Here is a 22,822-nt window from a genome sequence, read left to right as displayed (position 1 = left end):
GGACTGGGTTTTTCTAAGACCCAGCGGTGCCAGGGGACAACACCTGAAACCTTCGTGGGTTACCTGTTCCGGCGTACAAATGACAGAGACACGGGACACTTCCTTCGGCGTCAAAGATCGGGGTTTATTTACTGCAGGGAACACAGGAGTCACAAGAAGTACAACATGTGTAGGTTCTAGGAGACTGCTTCAAATTGCAACTGTGGATCGCTCCTTTTATACAGATTTTTGTCATAGAACAATATGGCAAACAAAAGGTTACGACTCAGTTCCCACAATAAAGTTCAAAAGGGTCGCTTTCATGTATTCAGAGTCCCGGAACATAATTACAGTAGCATCGCCGGTTCCCAACTGTAAAAGTACATTATCCCACCATTTGGTACATTCTATTCCGGCTGTAAACGAGTTAAGGACGAAAACAGAAACAGGTGCAAGAGAAGACAAAGATAATCAACAGATTGAAAAGAGTGTAAGGGGGTGATATCGGAAACACGAGTGCAGGATCAAAGGAGACGCGCCTAGTGAATGCACGGCTGCAACAATAGACCGGTACGGCAAGATGAGCCTCGAGCGGGGCCATCTGCCTTGCAGTGTCATCCCCCTCGTCATAGAAGACACCCTCAAAGGAACACGTGTCTTCCGCAAGAGTTTGGGAATCCCAGGGTCACGAAGCGGACAGTGTCCGTTCGCTGGCTACTTGAGGGCAAGAAACAAAATGGATGCCGTATCTAAAATGGAACCCGTGGGTACAGATGAAGAAACCCACGAAACAGACGAACAGTTTAGGTTAGCACAGCGAAAACGCGTACACCCACTAAACTCGTCATTTGCGGTTCATAGATACCAAACTCGACCATATTCGGGCGAGTCGAAAGCACCACTTACAATTGTCACGGAACCTCACCCACCCACCTCCCCGTTGTCCACTCTTCTATACCTGGTTTACAGTATTGTAATGTATATAAATTTTGTTGTCAAGGAGATGTTTCAATTGCTTTCCTGCATTTGCTTCACACTGTGTGTGTTATCTTGACTTTATGTACTGTGTATATATCTACTGTCATTGGTCCGTCCGTGTGCCTTGAAGGCACGGAAAAAAGGGCGGAACTGATGTCATCACGCCGGCGTGGGCCTATTATAGGCGTCGGCGGAGTCGCGTGCGAGGCCGTGTCTCTATGACGTCCAAGTCCACGTCGGCGCGAGGCTACGAAAAGAATTTCCGAATGTTGCTGACGCACGGGGATATTCACAAGGTGAGGAATCCACAGGCAGATATTGTATCTACCAGAAAAAGCGTTACCCAAGGTAAGTAACTTGTTCTACACTGTGTGTGTTGGTTTGAATAGTGTGTACTATGTATACTGTACATATTTGTGTTGGTCCGTCCGTGTGCCTTGAAGGCACAGGAGAAAAGAGCGCAACTGACGTCATCACGCCGACGAGGCTCTCTTATGGCTCCAGAGACATCAGCGGAGTCGCAAGCGGAGCCATGCTTCTGTGACGTAGTCCTCGTCGGTGTGGAGAGATACAAAAAAAGGTCTATGAGCCTGTAAAGAAGACACTTCTTGGGGAATTACTTTTGTACAAGTACTATTTATACAACAGTATTCATCACAAATCTTAAAACTGATAGCTACCTTAAATATCCTCATAAATGGCTATTTGGAAAACACTGCACAGGTGCCATAATTTGAAAATCTGTCGAAGATGTATTTAGCTTTGAATATATGTTATAAAAAGTCAGTTGACTCTCTTATTCGCCATTTACCTCCTGATTTCAGTTCCCTAACGCTTATCTTTCTGGAGCAACTTTTAACAGGTCTATAGATCCAATTGTAAATATTTATTTTCTAGCTGCTGAGGATTGATGTAAGTATACTGGACTTGGAAAGCACCAGCCTAGACTCCGCATTGAGCCTCCGTTTTTCACCCACACCTCTCAACCACTTGCTGGTGTCTACTTCAGCCAACAAGATCCTGTGGCTGGACACGAAAACTGGACGCTTTCTCCGAGAGGTGAGTGATTGAACCCCAAGTTTCATAATATGGTTGATTCTGTTTGTGTGTTTATGTGGTATAAAAAGGGCCACAGGAATTATGGGGCAAGAGAGGACCAAATTATGCAACAGAGTTGAGTAAATTATGCGGTAAGAAAAGGCAAATTATGTGGCATAATGCAGAACATTTTTTAAGGTTTTACTGCATTATTTTCTTCTTTTTACACTTGCTAACACTGTCTGAGAACCGGGGACATCTCATTAGTACCAGTTTAACACCCAAATATAGCAATAAGCTAGGAATCATTTTGTTGTTGCAGATTATGCAGCAAATGATGGATTATGTGGCAAATGCGGCAAATCTATAATTATGCGAAAATCGAAGCGGACGCACAATAGCATAATTCCAGTGGCCCTGAGTATAAATATGTAATATAAATGCAGATGCACATATAGTAATTATTTATTACCGTGGATGTATGTACTCTCAAGAGTCGAAGAGTCGAAGCCTTGAGTGGATCATACTGTCCCTCCCCTCCCTCAACAATGGCAAGAATAGCTTATTAGTCTGTGTCGGAGAGTAGGGTCTGCAATCCTATGGTCACCCCAGATTTTTGATTTTTGCTTCACTGGTTTACGACTTTCCCTGGCTGTGGGCCTGCTAATCAGACCCACAGCCTAGCTGTTCTCTCTCTAAATTGACATCCATGTACTTTAGGTGCATTTACCAATTGGTATTGGGTCACTCTTGTAAGTCCTTGTACAGTGTACCATAGGTACCCAGGGCATAAGTGAACCCAAGGCCTACCAGGGGCTGCAGCATGTATTATGCAACCCCTGGCTGGCCATTCAAATCTGACACAACTGGCTGATCAATCAGCTGGGGCAAGGTGGTGTAATCACGCTTTGCTTTAGATATAGTATACCTATATCTAAACCTAAAATGGACACATATACTCCTATAAGTCACTCCTATGGCAGGCCTTAACAATCCTGGAGGCAGAGTGCTTGGAATTATGTGAGATAGTGCTATGGCATGATCTGAGCCTGTCTACAGCTTTCGGAACCAAGTCCTTTAGCTGTTTCCTTGATAACGCTATACCATATACTCTTAAATGCATTATAACCTCACGGTTATTGCTAACTTTGGCATAGCATTATCAAAACATGTCGAGTAAGGTGTCATACGAATTGGAATACTACCCCCTCGCCAATTCTAAATTTCTTGCCCATGAGGGGTTCCTCACAAACCCCTCTATCAGTCCTGTGGGGTCAAGATACCTCTATCCTGACCCCTTATATCTTATTGACGCTTTATTTCTCCCTGCCCCTCCCTCCACTGGGAGCCATGTCCCGATTGACTAAATAGCAGCCACAACTTTTCTCTTTGGTTGTTGACAGCCAATCACAGCATTGATGTTAGTGCGTGGATCTGTGTTTCTAGATATACATAAATCCTTTTTCTTTAATATCTCCAAACTACTGGATAGATTTACACCAAATTACAAAAAGCACTCTTTGTGAACCAAGATCTAGCTTTCTGCCAAATTTTATGTAATTCCGTTCAGTGGTTCGGGCTGTATTCATGTCTTAAGTCACCCCCTTTTCCCCAGCCCCCGCTTGAAGAATTACCCTGAAACTTTCCAGACAGCAGCCGAAGTGACTGGCACACTAGTTTTGAAAATGTAATGAAGATTCGTCGAACGGCGCCAAAGTTATTAGCAAAAAACGAAAAATTATTTTTTTATGGAAACTAGGTCCTAACTATAACTTCCTACTTGCAGGATATATATGGAAAACTTGACAAAGGATTAGCCAATGAGAAATTATAGTTCAGATCGTGTTTCCAAAGGATTTTAATTTTTAATGTTGCTAAAAACTTTGACCCTGACAAATTGACACAACAACTTTTAAAAAGGGCTACTTTTTGACTAGTTTGCAGAGGAAAGTTTCAGGCTGATCCATCAAGCATATATTATAAAAAACAAACTCTGCCAGAGGAGCTCCTTGCGACCTAACCCCACGAGGTCCGCCAAGAAGACTGCTGGCACCTTATCATCACTTCACATATATACTGCTACATTTTGAAACTGTTACCTAAGAAGGAAAAATACAAGTTGGTACAGGTTGGTGCAAGGGAAAGACCATATATGGGAGACAAAGCCTCCTTTCTTAGCTCAGCTCATTATAGCAAGGTCGAGAGTGTAACTCCCTCCTGTTAGCTCCGAGAGAGTCCACACAGCGCCTCCTGGAATGTGCTTATCCAGCCTACCCCCACCTACAACCTTGACAGGCCTAACTTGCAGAAGCAGCAGTTTGCTACAGTTGTACTATTTCTCAGGAGAACGGCTTGAGCTAAATGCAGTGATAGGCTTTTACTAATGCAGTGTGTGAACTAGGCCACAAAATGGCGTTGGTCGAGTCAAGCGATACTGCCTATGATTAGGTGCAAAAACGTGTAATATGGTGTATACTGATCCCTAAGTTATTACATCTTTGCGTCCCTACATTAACAAGACTAGGTACATCACGCTAATTACTAAAAGTAACTACATGTTTTACTAGGCCCAAATCGAATTCTGGTTCCTCAAACCCTCCTTTTAGCGTGATGTAGCTAACTAAAGTGGAAGTACTAATCCTGAAAGACTTCCTCGTCAACGGCCATTAACTCACGGATCTCCTGCTGGAGCATCTGAATCTTAGAAGGGACAGGGGAAGGGACAAACATGGCTGTCACCTTGGTGGCGCAAAAAGAGCAACAAGCCGGACCCCATTGCATACAGAGACAACAGGTGAAGAGGATGCCGGCTGCTCCAGCCACTATCATCAATAATTTCCAACCCCAGGATGACAGAAGCCCCCGGAACCAGCTAGAGAGTGACCAGGACCCATTTTCAGTATGCATTTCGGCCGCAATGCGATGCAACTTTTGGATTGCCAAATGAACTGTGGGGGTGGAGTCTGGAATATACACACAGCAGGAGCTGCCGATCACTCAGCATGCTCCTCCTCGGTCAGCCAAGATGATGTCAAGAACCATCCGGTTCTGGAGCGTAACGAATCTCGTGGCCTGAAGCTCTACAGTAATGTTGGTCATGATATCAGTAGTGATATTAATGACATTCTCTACTATTCTGGAAACAGTCTTATTTCCCTACTGTTGAATATTGGGCCCCAGAAAGGGACTAACCCTTTACTAAAGTCTGTGAACTGTTGCAAGGAGGTGTCAGTCTGATCGACCTCTGTCATCTCGAGCTGTCTTTGTTGTCTATTAGATTCTACTTTTGTGCGATGGAGTTGGTGTGTTCTATGATAGTCTGATGGTGCTATGTAGACAGGGGGGTACAAGAAGGACAGGTAACACTGTCCTGCCCATCCTCGCGGCAACCAGGTGTAAGCATTTTCCCCACACACAAAATACACATTTGGGGGTGTCAACAGTGGAGGGCTACTGAATATTTTCATTCTATAAGTATAGTTGCAGATACTATTTCCAACCTGTACATGCCCCATTCCCTGTACACAGAAATCGGAGGAGGTATTCAAAATGGGGACGGGTACAATGCGCTCACTAGTGACATTTCTGGCGACAAAATGCTGGAAATACTGTGAATCATTAAAATTGGCAAAATCATAAAGTTCATCTTTTAACCAAGTGCTATTTTCATTAACTGTATACAAATTCATACAAGCCTCTGGGTCCAAGGATCCCTCTTCCCCATTTCCTGCTGGGTTGAACCCCTGGTGTGTTTCAATGTAAGCTAGAATCATCCTGTAATCCTTTTCGGTATATTGCTTGAGATTTTCTACGTAATGATTATACATAGCAGAGAACAGTTTAAACCAGGCTTCACAGCAACCTAAATAGGACAAGGGCAGGGAGAGAAACAAGTCGTGTTTATGCATGACTGATGGCAGGGGCCCACAAACCCAACAATCGGTGATATTAGTAGTGCTATGGGTTTGGTGGAGCATTTCTACAAATACATTCTTGGCATAAGTCTGGCGGTGTCTTTCTTTGTGGGGCGCTAAGGTGAACATGAAGGTGTTAAGGCAGGGCAATGGTGGAGGGCATCATAGCTTGCATAGGATACTTATACTCTAAATATATGAATACACTCATAATAACAGCTAGTATAACTGCTATCACTAATACAAAGGCTACTTTTACACGCGTGGTCCAAGTAGAAAACATTGGCTCGTAAAACGGCAAATATCGTGGTGCAATGGGGCGTTCTACTTCAAGTACAATACTACCAAAAGGGTACATTCCTAACTAAAAGTCCAAAACTAAACTCGGGCTCAGCAGTCCGTCCTGCCAGAGGGTTCTTCTCCCTGTGTCCGTCAGAGTCTCACAGGCAGACTCCTATCGTTCATCTCAAGAAAACAAAACGTCGTTGTCAAAGGAATCCTGGCGTACAACCTGGCCATTCACATGTGTTAGTCTTTCTTTCTGAACAGAGCACAACAACAAAGTTCCAGCTCTCAGCAGGTTCAGTCCAGTGTCTCGCTCAGTACCTCAGACTCAAAATGTAGCAAAACCCTGCCTTATATAAGTCTTTCCTTATCTCCTGACAGTGGTGTCTGAGGCACCTTGATGTTTTCTTGGCCGTGGGTTGTATCGCACATCGCCCGGAACTTCCTGATCAGAAAATAGCAAAGAAGGTGCCTTTCGTTCATCAGAGCCTTTGCTCACTGGGATATCAATGACGGGATTAAGGCCAATTGCGGATTCAGCTGAGACCGGTTCGCCCGATCCCGTCACTCCTTCTTCTTACATGTGCTCTGTTTCGCAGGCGTCGGAAAAAGGAACGAATGAAGTGGCTCTCTCAGTTTCCTGGGTCAGAATTCCACCAGATTGCTGCTGATTATAAGCGAGCGGGAGCGGCAGCCGTTTCAGATGGGAGGCATGGATCCAATGCTTCCTCCCATCCACCTTTACAGCCGTCCGCGTTGCGAGCAGGACCTGGTGCGGTTCGGACCACCTCGGGCCAAGCTGGTGTCCCGCTCGAACTTATTGACCAGTATGCACTAGCCAGGTTCCAATCCATGTCCGGGGCCCTCTGGCGGAGGCTGCAGCACAGATGCTACCTGTTGATGAATAGAACGGAGGTCTTTAGTCAAGGTGTACAGATAATCGATCAACATAGGTTATTCAACATCAGCAAAGGACCGTAGCCTAGGTACCCCCCATATGCTAGCTGGCCGTCCAAAGATGATCTCATAGGGAGAGAGGCCAGAACGTGAATGAGGGGTGACTCTTAATGACATGAGGGCCAAAGGTAGGGTGTCAGGCCATTTTAAACCTGTACTCTATTGGATTTTAGCCATTTTAAGCTTCAAGGTCCCATTATACTTCTCCACCAGCCCTGCTGACTGGGAGTGTCAGGCTGCATGGAATTTCTGCCTTATTTGTAATCCATTACAGATGTGTCTAACAAGGGCCCCATGGAAGTGTCCCCCATTGTCCGACCAAATCAAACGGGGCAAACCAAAGCGCGGTATAAATTCTTTAATAAGGGCCTTTGCTGTAGCCAAAGCAGTGTTCTCTTTAGTTGCGTAGGCCTCAACCCATTTGCTGAAGGCACAAAGCACTACTAAAACGTATTTTAAGTTGTTGACACGCTCCATGTGGATATAATCTAATTGGAGTACTTCAAATGGAAGGGTTGGGGTTGCAAAACTTCCGCTCAAAACATTCTCTGCCTTCCCCGGATTGTGTTGCAAACAGACCACACAGTATTGGACCAAACGAACAGCTGTCCTTTGTATTTTCGGGTTATTCCATACTGGATCTAACAAAGCACAAATCCCCTTAGCTCCAACGTGGGCTGGACCATGGGCCATAGTTACCACGGCTTGCACCAACGCATTGGGTAACAGCCATCTTTGCTTTTTTGTCTAATCCACCCAACAGTTATTCTCATCCAATCTCCCCACTTCCTTCTCCCATCTTTCTAATTCGTCTGGAGTGGCTTCCTTCTGTAGTTCTTTCACGCTTTCTATGATATTATCAAACAACTCAGATTCCTCCACCCATCTTGCAGAGGACATTACAAACATAGTCGATATCGTAGACTGAGCCGTTTGCTTGGCAACCTGATCCGCAAAAGCATTTCCCTCGCCCACTTTGTCCACCACTGCCTTATAGGCGCTACATTTTATTATGGCTAGCTTCTTTGGCAAGGTTAGGGCATCCAGTAATCGTAACACCAGGGGACCATTCTGTATTTTCTGACCATGAGAGGTGAGGAAACCCCGCTCCCTCCACAGCCACCCAAAACTATGGGCTACGCCGAAGCGTACTGGCTGTCTGTGTATATGTTAACCTCGAGTCCCTCACTTAATTCACAGACTCGTAATAATGCCATCAATTCAGCAGCCTGGGCTGATCGATGGGGAACTCGACATGTTTCAACTACCGTTTTCAAGTTGGTGATTGCATATGCAGCTGTTGTTGTTCCATCTGCTAACTTGAAGCAGGACCCATCCACATATAACTCCCTCTGAGGGTCAGATAGAGGAATGTCTGTGAGGTCAATCCTACCCTTCGTTTCTTCCTCAGTTCGGAATATACAATCGTGTACATCATTTGTATTTTCACTCGAAGGGAGTGGTAGCAATGTGGCCGTAATCGTAATATGTGTAGCAAATAGTGTCAATTCATAACCAGTGAGGCGTGCACTCGTAAGATGTTGCGTCTTGGTTTTATTTAGCAATACATCCACTGCATGTGGTACCATCACTGTTAGACTAGAATTTAGAACGAGTCCTTCCGACTGCCCGATGGCCACAGCAACAGCTGCTGTGGCCCTCAGACAGCTAGGAAGTGCTCTGGCGACATTGTCCAATGTGGCCGACAAATAAGCGCAAGGTCTTTGCTTACCACTAAATCCTTGCGTTAACACAGAAAGCGAGCAACCGTCGACCTAATGCACGTATAGTACAAAGGGTTTACGGTAATCAGGAGTACCCAAGACGGGTGCAGAACAAAGAGCAGATCTTAAGGAGTCAAAAGAATGCTGACATTCATCTGTCCAAGGGAGGGGTTCATGCACATCTTTAGTAGTTAAATGCAACAAAGGTTTAGCAAGAAGAGAAAAATTAGGTATCCATTGGCGACAGTAAGAGGTGATGCCAAGAAAAGTACGGACTTCACTTGGGTGCAAGGAACAGACATGTTAGAGATGGTAGTAATGCGCTCAGGAGTCAAACGCCTACCCTCCTTCGACAGCAGATCACCTAAGTAGGTCACCTCCTGTCGACAGTATTGAAACTTAGACAGGGACACCTTATTACCTTTCGCTGCCAGATGGTGCAGTAATTTAACAGTAGCATCTGTACAGCCTTCCTTAGTGTCGGACGCTATCAACAAGTCATCCACGTACTGCAAGAGCACGTTGCCGTCAGGCAAGACTAGATCATCCAACAGAGCCTTAAGAGCCTGACTATAGATGCCCGGACTCTCAGTGTAGCCTTGAGGTGCACTACAGAATCTGAAGCTTCGGCCAGATAACGAGAAGCCGAAGATCTGCCTGCTATCAGGATGGATAGGGATACTGAAGAAGGCATTCTTCAGATCAATGACTGAAAAATATTGGGCAGTAGGTGGGATCATCGTAAGTATAGTGGTGATGTCCGTCACTACAGGTTACTGCGGTACTACAATCTTATTAACTTCCCGCAGGTCTATCACAAAACGATAGGCATCAATATTCCCCTGTGTTCCAGAATCAGGGGATTTCTTCAAAATCGGGAGAATCGGACTGTTACAAACATTGGCTGCTGTCTCCTCAACCACCCCTTTGTCAATTAAATCCTGAATGATGGAGAGCAAGGCTCGCAAACCAGCCGGGGAAATCTTGTACTGGGGTATACGAGGTAATTTCACACCAGTTTTCAACGTGATATGGACGGGCGGAATGTCTAGTTTACCGACAGCCGCATCCCCTGTGGCCCATAGCATGGCAGGGACGGTGTCAAACTCAGGTGGAAGGGGCTCATTTTTAGTAAAACATTGTTTCATACTGTCAGCATGCGGTTGTATAGTTAAATAAACACCGTCTGGGGAGCAATACATTTTTGCGTTCAACTTTTTCAACATATCCAAACCCAATAAATTCTCACCACAATGCAAAGTCAACAGAAAAGGTGATTCAACAGTAGCAGGACCGATCGTGAAGGGGAGGGGTTTAAAGATAGGGCTTACCACTGGAACTCTTGAAAATCCCACCGATAAATTATTTTGCCTGGACAGAGCCGCCCCTGGAACCAGTGATCGAGCAACTGAACTATTCATTGCTCCTGTGTCAATCAGAAAATTCTCAGAAGTCCCCATCAATTCCCCTCTCCCATAAGGTCCTTGTTGATTGACTGGGATCGACACTTGGCCCCTACTCTGTCCCTGGCTGTCCTATGGGTGAACATACCCATCCTGATCTTCGAACGCATAATCCTCATTATAATATTGTCTACCTTGGGGGTTATCAAAATGGTTCCGTTCAGACTTGCCTTGAGCCGCCTCTTCCCTATGCATATCACTCCGATCTGGGCCACTTTGTCCCCGTCCTCGTCCTTGCACTGCTCCGTTCTGGGCAAGCAATAACAGACACTGTGCTTTCCAATGTCCTTCCTGCTTACAGTAAGCACACTGGTTTGACCCTAACGACTGGACCCCGCCTGCGCCTCTTCCTGTTCCCGCCCCTCTAGATACGGACCCTCTGACTCCTCTCCCCCTCCTTGTCCTCGGACGACTTGTTGCAGCAACACTTGCGTTTTAAGATATTTGGCCTTTTTCTCCACTTTGTCCTGGATCTCATTCTCCCTATGCTCATAATATTGGGCCATGCTTAATATCTCGGAGGGGGTAGAGGTAGTCCAGGTGCTTTCGGCAGCCTGCAACCGTGCAGAAATTTTGGGCGCCAGATTAGTTACGAATCGATTCACAAACAACTGTACCCCACCCTCGGTGGCCAAATCCTGTCCGCTAAAATCAATAAAAACTCCTTCAAACCGAGTAAAGAAGTCGGAAACACTCTCGAATTTCTTCTGTCTACATGCCGTCAATTTAACTCTCCACACCACTGGAGTCAAGCTATCCAGGCTGATGAAGGCTGATAGCCAGAAACCGGTCCTTGGATGCTTGATTCCGGTCTGGGAAAGACATGGCTTGGTAGTTTGGACTGGACTGTTCCGATGAGGCACAGGGTCAGAGCTGATTTGCATATAGCCAGTGTCTAACCCAGGGTGGTGTGGAGTGCAAAAAAACGATGGATTTAGGCCCAGATCCTTGTACTGGGGTGAATGTATGACATTGTTCTACATTCTGTCCATCAACTGTGTTTTTTGCAGTTTTCACCCCGAGTGTGCTGGGTATACTCAGACGTGAGTCCCAGGCTCTCCACACCACTGGAGTCAAGCTATCCAGGCTGATGAAGGCAAGTAAGCCAGAAACCGGTCCTTGGATGCTTGATTCCGGTCTGGGAAAGACATGGCTTGGTAGTTCGGACTGGACTGTTCCCATGAGGCACAGGGTCAGAGCTGATTTGCATATAGCCAGTGTCTAACCCAGGGTGGTGTGGAGTGCAAAAAAACGATGGATTTAGGCCCAGATCCTTGTACTGGGGTGAATGTATGACATTGTTCTACATTCTGTCCATCAACTGTGTTTTTTGCAGTTTTCACCCCGAGTGTGCTGGGTATACTCAGACGTGAGTCCCAGGCTCTCCACACCACTGGAGTCAAGCTATCCAGGCTGATGAAGGCAAGTAAGCCAGAAACCGGTCCTTGGATGCTTGATTCCGGTCTGGGAAAGACATGGCTTGGTAGTTCGGACTGGACTGTTCCCATGAGGCACAGGGTCAGAGCTGATTTGCATATAGCCAGTGTCTAACCCAGGGTGGTGTGGAGTGCAAAAAAACGATGGATTTAGGCCCAGATCCTTGTACTGGGGTGAATGTATGACATTGTTCTACATTCTGTCCATCAACTGTGTTTTTTGTCAATTTATCCCAGTCAACTTTTCGGGGAGGAATCAGTGTGTGCATGTAAGCTATTATTTTTGCTGGCAAAGTGGTGATCTCGTTTCTAGGCTTGTCTCCGGGTTTGCGGTCCCGGTCCCAGTCTTTTAGCTCGTCCCAAGTCCCCCCTGGCTCTGCAGCATGATTCGTGTCATGAACCTGTCGCCATATGTCAACCGGGACCAGTAAGCCGAAAAACAGTTCAACATCTGCTAACGTCATTACAGCCGAGGCTGCTGCTTCAGTTAGCTCTTTGTAATAAGCAGTGGGGTTCTTGCGGGGGTCAGGCATTTGTGATTTTAAAGCAAGAACCTTACTTCGTTTCCATGGAGTATATACCCATTGGTCCTGAAACCGGGCCTCTACTCTAGCTCTTATAACCGGATCAGCATTGTCACGTGCCTCAGGAACTGCGGGATGAAAAATCGGGTGCACTTCTCTCATGGGATGCTGGGAAGTCCAATTGGGACTTTTTACAAACATTCTGCCTCGAAATGTGTCTACGTTTTTGTATACCTCCACCGGATCCATGTTAAACTTATGGATCCAGTCTCGGATGTTATACAGTATCTGGGGTGCCATCCCATCCTGGAAGCATAGTTCCCAGGCCTCGATAAGATAGCAAGACATTTGATACAGAGCATGTTGCTGCATAACCGGTTCAAGATCTTTTACGGTACTCCACAAATCAGCTTCTGTATATATATCGTTCCGCATCCATTTAGCTGCCTGATCTGCTACAGCCTCTTTCTCACCATATCCTAAGGAGGCTCTTGTGAATAATCGTCTAGCCTCCATACCACCGGGTTCCCCCAGCGGTGTGCGTTCCATATCTCTGGGGGTCGTACTAGCTGATTGGGAGGTCCATTTGGGGCTCGAGGCTGCCAATACCACATGGGAAGTTCCCTGGGGTTGCCTTGTGTCAGGGATAAGGGTAGCCGTGTCTCTCGTTGAGGTAGGTGGGTACTTGTAGTACCTAGGGGAATGAGAGGCACGTCTGACTCCGGTGCGGAGGCTAGGGAAGCGGTCACCGTCTGCAGAGGCACAGCGGGATATATGCGGTTAGGTGCATACGGTGGGGGGGGGGCGCACATCCAATAGTTCCTCTATCTCATCTTCTGCTTCAGTTCGAGTCACATAACTTTTGTCTACTTGTAACCTAAACTGCCTATCTGCATACCCAATGTTTTGCTCAGTCCGATTTTTATCATGAGCAATGGCTTTCTGAGTTATGGTCTGTCCTTGCTGTATCTTCATTAATTTCTCGGACCCTATGCGTCTCCGCTTTGCCTCTTTCTGCCACTTATTAAGAGTATCGAACATAGATTGTCTGCTGCATTTAACAAACAGGCGATCTTGCAGATATTGGATCTTTTTCTCGTCAAATGATCATGTATTTTGCCACTGTAGTTCTACATTATCTTTAGTGTATTTATGCCACAATGTATTAAACAGGATGGGCCCAATGCCATGCTTGCAATACATCATCCCCTTTTGTATTGCAATACATATCATGGTTAGGAGTTTCCTCTGGAGGGGCTGGTTGGCTTTCGTCCAGCCTTGTACCTCCTCGGTCAATACAGCCAAAACATAGTTTGCTGAAACACGGCATTGCCCCTTTTTTCTAGAATCGAGCTGAAAAGGAATAAAATGATTATTCACAACGCTCTCATACACATGGCCATGTCTGCACTCAAATTCAACCGCACACAAATAAAGTGACTACAGTACATAGAAAACGAGACAAACTTATTTCAAACACGAGGTGGAGCCCGTCGACTCCCACCTATGGAGAACTCTTTCCAAATTCAAGAGAAGGCAAAGTCAAACAGTCTTGTCCTTAGACTGCCTAGAGATAGCCACACAGGTTTCTCTAAACCACAGACCGACCTACGGATCATCCTGCAGCATTCATGGTTCACCTCCCGAACTATTCCGGCTAAGCCTGATTTTTCAAGCGCCGCTCCAGATTTGTCCGAGTGCTACCCAATCTCAGCCACCGGCGTTTCCGAGAGCAGTCCGGCCGGGTGTAACCCTCTTTCACAAGTTATACCAAGGCGTCTGGTCTCAATCTCTAGTTATTTCCAAAATCCAAACAGGGGCATCCGCACGTGCAGTCTCAATACTGCCCAGTCCGACCCCCTTTTCGAGTTCTCCGTCACCAGAAGTCACCAAATTCCAAGTTCCAAAATTCAAATTCAAAAGATATCCGACACAAAACAAGACAAGACACTCACCTGGTGCACTCAGGTCCGATTGTGCGTTCTCCACTGCCAATTTCTGTGGACCAATGTGGTCCGTTCTCGGGTTACACCCAAAGGACTCCGGCGTGGGGTCACTAGCAGCTGGGGCTCTCTCGATCGGGAGAGCGGAGCAGACCCCAAAGTCTTCAGCCGATCCTTCCTCCCCGATCAAGATCACCCTTTCCAATGTCCTGTTTCTTTTGATTACAGAGGGACGACCCCAACGCGGAGTCCCGGCGGAGTCGCCAACTGAAGTACCGAAAAATATTATTACAACCCAAATAGAGCCATACTTACAAATAGCCCCAATACCAATTACCAATAATTAGTCAGTTGGCAGTGTAGAAGGCCCAATCGTTTATTATAACAAACAAACTCTGCCAGAGGAGCTCCTTGCGACCTAACCCCACGAGGTCCGCCAAGAAGACTGCTGGCACCTTATCATCACTTCACATATATACTGTTACATTTCGAAACCGTTACCTAAGAAGGAAAAATACAAGTTGGTACAGGTTGGTGCAAGGGAAAGACCTTATTTGGGAGACAAAGCCTCCTTAGTTAGCTCAGCTCATTATAGCAAGGTCGAGAGGGTAACACCCTCCTGTTAGCTCCAAGAGAGTCCACACAGCGCCTCCTGGAATGTGCTTATCCAGCCTACCCCTACCTACAACCTTGACAGGCCTAACGTGCAGAAGCAGCAGTTTGCTACAGTTGTACTATTTCTCAGGAGAACGGCTTGAGCTAAATGCAATGATAGGCTTTTACTAATGTGGTGTGTGAACTAGGCCACAAAATGGCGTCGGTCGAGTCAAGCGATACTGCCTATGATTAGGTGCAAAAACGTGTAATATGGTGTATACTGATCCCTAAGTTATTACATCTTGCGTGCATATTAGTGTTTGCGTCCCTACATTAACAAGACTAGGTACATCATGCTAATTACTAAAAGTAACTACATGTTTTACTAGGCCCAAATCGAATTCTGGTTTTCTGGTTCCTCAAGGGGGCACACAGTCTCCCTACCGAGCCTCTAAAGGCCCCAGGGACCCCACCCCCTAGGGCAGCTAAATTAGTTGAAAGGAAAGGGCGGCCGTGCAGCCCCCCTCCCTAAGTCATTATTGGCCCCACCCACACTGGGATAAGCTCCCTGGCTATGTCTCGGGGAGCCAACCCATGGGACACATGCAAAAACCACAGTTGATGGACAGAATGCAGAACAATGTCATACATTCACCCCAGTACACAGTTCTGGGCCTAAATCCATCGTTTTTTTGCACTCCACACCACCCCAGTTCAGACATGGCCATATGCAAATCAGTCTGACCCTGTGCCTCATGGGAACAGTCCAGCCCGAACTGCCAAGCCATGACTTCCCTGGACCGGAAACAAGCTACCGAGGACCGGTTTCTGGCATTCCAGCCGTCTTCAGACCGGCTTGCTTGAATCCAGTGGTGTGGAGAGCATGGGACTCACGTCTGAGCATACCCATCCCACTCGGGTGACAAATGCAAAAACCACAGTTGATGGACAGAATGCAGAACAATGTCATACATTCACCCCAGTACACAGATCTGGGCCTAAATCCATCGTTTTTTTGCACTCCACACCACCCCAGTTCAGACATGGCCATATGCAAATCAGTCTGACCCTGTGCCTCATGGGAACAGTCCAGCCCGAACTGCCAAGCCATGACTTCCCTGGACCGGAAACAAGCTTCCGAGGACCAGTTTCTGGCATTCCAGCCGTCTTCAGACCGGCTTGCTTGAATCCAGTGGTGTGGAGAGCATGGGACTCACGTCTGAGCATACTCATCCCACTCGGGTGACAAATGTAAAAACCACAGTTGATGGACAGAATGCAGAACAATGTCATACATTCACCCCAGTACACAGATCTGGGCCTAAATCAATCGTTTTTTTGCACTCCACACCACCCCTGTTCAGACATGGCCATATGCAAATCAGTCTGACCCTGTGCCTCATGGGAACAGTCCAGACCAAACTGCCAAGCCATGCCTTCCCTGGACCGGAAACAAGCTTCCGAGGACCGGTTTCTGGCATTCCAGCCGTCTTCAGCCCGGCTTGCTTGAATCCAGTGGTGTGGAGAGCATGGGACTCATGTCTGAGCATACCCATCCCACTCGGGGTGACAAATGCAAAAACCACAGTTGATGGACAGAATGCAGAACAATGTCATACATTCACCCCAGTACAGAGATCTGGGCCTAAATCCATCGTTTTTTTGCACTCCACACCACCCCAGTTCAGACATGGCCATATGCAAATCAGTCGGACCCTGTGCCTCATGGGAACAGTGCAGCCCGAAATGCCAAGCCATGCCTTCCCTGGACCGAAAACAAGCTTCCGAGGACCGGTTTCTGGCATTCCAGCCATCTTCAGCCCGGCCCATGAGGCACAGGGTCAGACTGATTTGCATATAGCCATGTCTGAACTGGGGTGGCAGAGTGGGCTAAAGAACGGTGATGGATTAAACCCAGATCTTTTGACTGGGTGTGAGTGTTTGATTTATTCAGATGCTCCGTCCATCACCACCCCCTTTTGTACCACCCATGGGACACAGCAGTATTCCTGCCTGCACTGGCGCGGGCAGGAAAACCTGTGTTTGCTCCCACTGGCTGGGAGCAGACTATTGATCTGTTTCACTGCTTGCACTGATGCGGACTTGGAAGCAGAACATAATATTGTGCCTGGCCGGAGGGAGCAGCATATGTAGCTTCCCCCTCCAGGTGGGAGCATTGCCAGCACATGCAGAATGCAGGGAACAGGCTGGGGCCACGAGGACCCTTGGGCTCCCCCTGCGGCTCCAATGATTGTATGGTGGGTGCCCTCTGTGGGTACCAGGGCACCCACCTTGACGTAATGTGGACCCTGGCGTATGGTGTCTCCCTGGCCCATAAAGAATGCGGAGGAATGCTGCCCCCCTCCCCTTAAAAAAAAAAAGGCCCTGGGAAAAGGGGTCCCCAGGGCCAGGCCAAAGGCCACGTTCAGCGTGGGGTTGGCTAAATGCGTAGGAATCTATCTATCTATCTATCTATCTATCTATCTATCTATCTATCTATCTATCTATCTATCTATCTATTTTCAAAACTAATGGGGTGGTCACATCAGCTACTGTCTTGAAAATTTCAGATTGATCCGTCAAGCGGGGCTGAGAAAATGGGGGGGGTCCCCAAAACGTGTTTTCTCCATTTTAGTTTCCATAGGAAACTTTTGACACGGCTACAGCCCGAACTGCTGAACGGAATACAGCAAATTTAACAGAAATGTAGCTCTTGGGTCAGAAAGCACTCTTTATGATAAATGGTGTAAGTCCATTCAGTAGTTCCTGAGAAATTCAAAGATTTCTCAGATATACAACTGTGGCCGCAGTGGATCTGCAAACCCTCCCGATCTCGTGCTTGACATCTGATGAGCTGCGAACACTTCAAACCAGGAAGTGAGTTGGTTGAACCGAGTAACTAGCAAAAATGTTTAAAAAACAAGAAAAAGGGGAAGGGTAGAAACACCCTGACCATCTAGACCTGTTTAGGGGGTCCCTGGGCCATGTATTTTACATTTTTTTGGCAGAATTTGCGGTGGATCAGAACTGAATTGGAAAGCAGGAGTGTGCTAGGAGGAGCGTTTTCAGAGGGGTAGAGAAAGGGGGCGTGGCCTCTGCCCACCTCTCAGTAATCCAGCTGTGTGGGGCTTACTGGAGATAAAAGGAGTGCTGGTTGGCCTCCAGGGACCCTCAAGAGCTTTGGGGACTTCATCTTCCAAATAGTAGTGGGCCAGGAGGCACGTTTGCAGAGTGGTGGAGAAAGGGGCGTGGCCTGTAACCACCACTCAGCAATCCCACTGTGTGGGGCTTACTGGAGGTAACAGGCGGGCTAGTTGGCCCCTACGAACCTTCAGCAGCAAAGGGGACTTCATCCTCCAACCAAGAGTTCACCAGGAGGCGTGGACTGGTTTGCAGAGTGGTGGAAAAAGTGGGCGTGGACTGCCATCAGTTATCATCAGTGATGTCATTTGAGAAGTCATCAGTGATGTCACTGACCTTGCCATGAGTGATGTAATATTTGAGGTCATAAGCAGTGCATTGCAGGGCACGAGTTATAGTTAACTCAAGTAACTATAACAGCTGATTTTCTCTGGTTTTGTATGAGTAAAATCTGACCCTCACTAGAACGTCCCTGTCCCCTTTGTTTTTGTATAGTGAACTAGCAGCCAGTCCCGACGTTGTCCGGGTATGAATTGCTGCCGGCCAGTAGTGTATTGTTTTGTAGGATTTCGTTTAGATAGCATTTCTTATCTGTGACAGGCCTGTGAAATGCTCCGATTCACAGTGCACTGCTGATGCACCTAAGAGTGCGCGTTCAGTAGCGTGTGAACTCGAGTTTCCCTACTTTATTTTCCTTGCAATATTATATAGCGCAAACTCGACAACATGGCATGAGCACAATTTACATTACAGAAGAACACATTCATTTGTGGTAGGCACGGGGAGACAAAGCGATTTGCCTGGAATCACAGGATGTTGAGCTGATTCAGAGATTCAAGCGTAGCTCCCCAGCTCTAAAGTTCGCAATTCTATAACTTGTGGCGGGAGGTGTGTCTAAAAGTGTATGTCGGTGCTGGCCATCAATGAGAGAGACCTGTGCGTTTTTCAAATGGGTGGTGAAAAAATATGAGTATGTTGCTGGAGATGTGGGCCGCCATGCCACCAATGTACTTACCGGGGGAAGGTAAACACCCATTATTCCGCAACTTTCTTTCCGCATACCATCACACCGCATACTTTCATTACGAAAGTACCATGACTCCGCAATGCCATTATAACGCATGGCATTACAATTTATATGCTTTTACCACGCATACATTTACACGAAATTCATTGTAAATGCATGAATGGTAAAAGCATGTTTTTTTAAAAATGTTTGGATAAGGTAAGTATGGGTATAGCGGTATGTTTTGGGGTACTGAGGTATATGTTTTGGGGTGTTTGGGTATTTTAAGGGTTCAGATATAGTTTTGGGTTATGGGGTACAGGGATAGTTTTAGGGTTTAGGGATAGGTATGGGTTTTGGGGTACAGGGGTATTTTTAGGGTTATGGGGTCGGTTAGGGTTTTGGGGTATAGGGGTATTTTTAGGGTTATGGGGTAGGTTTGGGTTTTGGGGTACAGGGGTATTTTAAGGGTTCAGGGGTATTTTAAGGGTTCAGGGCTAGGTTTGGGTTTGGGGTACAGGGGTATTTTTAGGGTTCAGGGCTAGGTTTGGGTTTTGGGGTACAGGAGTATTTTAGGATTCAGGGGTAGCTTTGGGTACAGGGTTATTTTTAGGGTTCAGGGCTAGGTTTGGGTTTTGGGTACAGGGGTATTTTTAGGGTTCAGGGGTAGTTTTGGGGTACAGGGGTATTGTAAGGGTTCAGGGCTAGGTTTGGGTTTGGTGTACAGGGGTATTTTAGGGTTCATGGGTAGGTTTGGGTTTTGGGGTACAATGGTATTTTTAGGGTTCATGGGTAGGTTTGGGTTTTGGGGTACAGGGGTATTTTTAGGGTTCAGGGGTAGGTTTGGGTTTTGAGGTACAGGGGTATTTATAGAGTTCAGGGCTAGGTTTGGGTTTTGGGATACAGGGGTATTTTTAGGGTTTAGGGATAGGTTTGGGTTTTGTGGTACAGGGTATATTTATAGGGCTAAGATGTGTTAGTGTTTAAGGGTGTTGGGATATTTTAAGGAGTAAGGGTGGGTTATGATTATGAGGTGCAGGGGTATTTAACGGGAGCAGGGTGGGATTAGCACACGATATGAGACATGGCATGAAGGGCGGAACATACCACACGCCCCCAGCGTTTGTCACGCCCCCAGCACACTCCCACTGCACAACGCAGACACGCCCACAAGGGACTACTTTGCTGGCACGGTTCTTTTACCTTTTAAATGTATATGGTGGGCGTCTGCATATCCTATGTCCTGCTGCAACTGCCCTTTCCAACGCTGTATTGGGTGTTGTGATTGGTGCTGTGGTTCCTGAGATAGCCATCATGAGCAAGACAGAAAACAAAAGATGCACTAATGCTTAGCTGATGAGGAAGTTAAGTTTTGGATTGGATGATTTCATGATTAAAGGGTTCAGTCAGTGTGGTTAGATTTGGACATCTGTAATAGGTTGTTCATTAACATTCCTTTCTTCCACTGGTTAATCCTCCAGGTGTCAGGTTTTCTTCACCTTGTGCCTCATATGCCATACTATTTCTCCTACAAATATTATGCTGCCTTTTAACCAGTCTTTCGCTCTATTGTCTTTCTCATTCTTTCCTCTTACCTAAGTTTCCTTACTTCTTGTCCCATTTCTGGTCTTGGCTTGTCATTGAATGTTTTTTCTTTGCAGGTTTCTCAGGTGCACAGGACCTTATGCTCCTCACTTGCTGTGAGCCAGAACTCCAGATTCCTCCTGACTTCTGGTGACCGAGTCATCAAGATCTGGGACTATCAGATGAAGAAGAACATCAACTCCCAGGTATCATCTACATGAGCTACCCAAAGTGATTGGCTGGAGTTGTCCTTTTACCTAAGTATTTTAGACCTGTGTAGTATGTGTGCGCTCTGGTGCTCTGTACGTTAATTTGTGTACAAATAGCATTAAAATAAGATTTTTATTTCTAGACGAATAACCGAGGTTTTTTTAACCACAATGGGCCTCGTAATCCTAAGAGTCTTTAAGAGGAAGGCATGCCCATTTAATATTGTTATGACTTGTGTTAAATCAAATGGTATTAAGTTTAGCATTTAAATAGATGCGGTCCAATTCTTCATAAATGAACACAAACAAGGAACACTCCTAGATTACTCGTTATGGACCACTCATGCCAAACTCTTGCTTGTTCTGTCATAGGTTTATATTGGACATTCGGAGATGGTACAACAGGTGAAATTTACTCCTGAACAAAAGCATGTGATCAGTGTTGGTGATGCTGTCTTTATTTGGGACTTGCTGGCCACTTCAGAGGAAGTAGCACCAGAGACGGAGTAAGAGCTGAAATCCTCCAATGGGCGTGTGTGTTCTCTTTCTCTCTCTCTCGTCTGTCTTTTACCACACACCTCTTGCACAGCAACTTTCTCAACAAAATGGCCTTCACACATCACACAAGTCTCTTACACCTGCACAAACACTGGCACTCTTTCTTCTACCCTTTCTTCCTCTTTCTGTGCTTCTTTATTTCCATTTTTTATTTGAATCTGTTCATTGAGTTTAGATAATACAACTACAGTAGCTCAGACAATAAAAAGGTAAGTCACAATCAATGGTGCATAATAACATAGTAAACAGCAAACAGTAGTTTGAAATATAATGTACACATGTCATAAATCTGCGAGACTGGAGATAAACAAGACAAAGAGGTGGGGGAGGGGAAATGAAGAGTTATGTTTCGGTTTACAAGTGTCTTGTTTTATTGGCTATTGCATTCCAGGGAAGGTGGTAGGAGGCCAATCTATTAACCTTTCAGAGGGGCTGGCAAGTCCAATATAAAAAAAGTCTAACTTTTGTATTTTCGTGAACGAAAAGTGTTAACATTGATGGGAATTAATGCAATTGATTCCATAATGGAGGAATCAGTTGTGTTCAAGGCATGTGGGCTGCTGAATTCATATCTGTGCATAGATCGCCGCCTAGTGTTGGGTCCGGATGATTTCACATTGTTGTCCTGGAAGAGTCTTCGAAGTATCACAAGATAGGTGGCTCCTCCCTTGGACTACAGTGCTCATGGGCATCCTCTCCATCCTCAGATTGTTTTTTTCCGCCATTGGGTTCGGATGTAATTTCTTAACTCTGAGTTCGGAATCGATTAAAAACTTTCTAAAAGGCCAAAAGGCCTTCGGGGTCGTTGGTATTGTTATTCGATCGGTGCCGACAACTTTATTCCTGTTGTTTTCTACTCAGGACGTCGAATCGGGCCGTGTGGCCTTTTCAACACCAAGGAACCGATCTTCGATGGAATGAAGTCCATTCAAAAGATGCCCCAACTGTAACTCGAAATATCCACACATAGATAAACACCCTGTGTGTAACAAGCGTTTATCTCCAGAACACAATGAAGCCGACTGCTTAGCTTGTGCACAATTTCGATCAAAGAAGACACTTCGGATTCGAAGAGCAGCGAGGCAGACGATGCAGAAGCCCGCGCCTGACCCGGAAAATATCTTTGAAGACGACGAAGAGGTCGTCGAAGCTGAAGACTCAGATCAGCAGTCGGAGCAGGGGTCAGAACATGACTCCAACTACTACGTCGACGAAGAAGAAGACATCGTCGAGGTAGGGGACGACGATCCAGGCATCGGAGCTGTCGAGGACGACTCCGGCGAGGACACTGGGCCAACCGTGAGTACGGAGCCCAGTACATTTACTGATACGCTTCCAGAGGCTCAGGTCGAGGCATCGCCGGAAGGCCTTAGCCAAGATCTTAACATCGATTCTATAGCCCCGCAATTCAGCCCAGCTAAGAATATAAGACCAGAGCCATCGGTGCAGCATTACCATAGCTTGGTAAAATCGAAACCGAAAGTAA

At 46.3% G+C, this 22,822-nt stretch overlaps 1 protein-coding gene across 1 annotated transcript in view; it reads left to right on the top strand.

Moving 5' to 3' along the window:
- WDR90 (WD repeat domain 90) overlaps nucleotides 1–22,822 on the top strand; it is a 1,374,469-nt gene that overhangs the window by 663,073 nt on the left and 688,574 nt on the right. The window contains exons 23-25 of the mRNA XM_086941318.1: nucleotides 1,855–2,016; nucleotides 20,647–20,775; nucleotides 21,151–21,284. Of these exons, the coding sequence (XP_086797444.1) occupies nucleotides 1,855–2,016; nucleotides 20,647–20,775; nucleotides 21,151–21,284 (425 nt within the window). The remainder of the gene's footprint in view (nucleotides 1–1,854; nucleotides 2,017–20,646; nucleotides 20,776–21,150; nucleotides 21,285–22,822) is intronic.

Source organism: Lissotriton vulgaris, chromosome 10 (assembly GCF_964263255.1).
Source record: "Lissotriton vulgaris chromosome 10, aLisVul1.2, whole genome shotgun sequence".
In the NCBI taxonomy this organism is placed as follows: domain Eukaryota; kingdom Metazoa; phylum Chordata; class Amphibia; order Caudata; family Salamandridae; genus Lissotriton; species Lissotriton vulgaris.
This window is presented reverse-complemented; position numbering and strand designations above follow the sequence as displayed.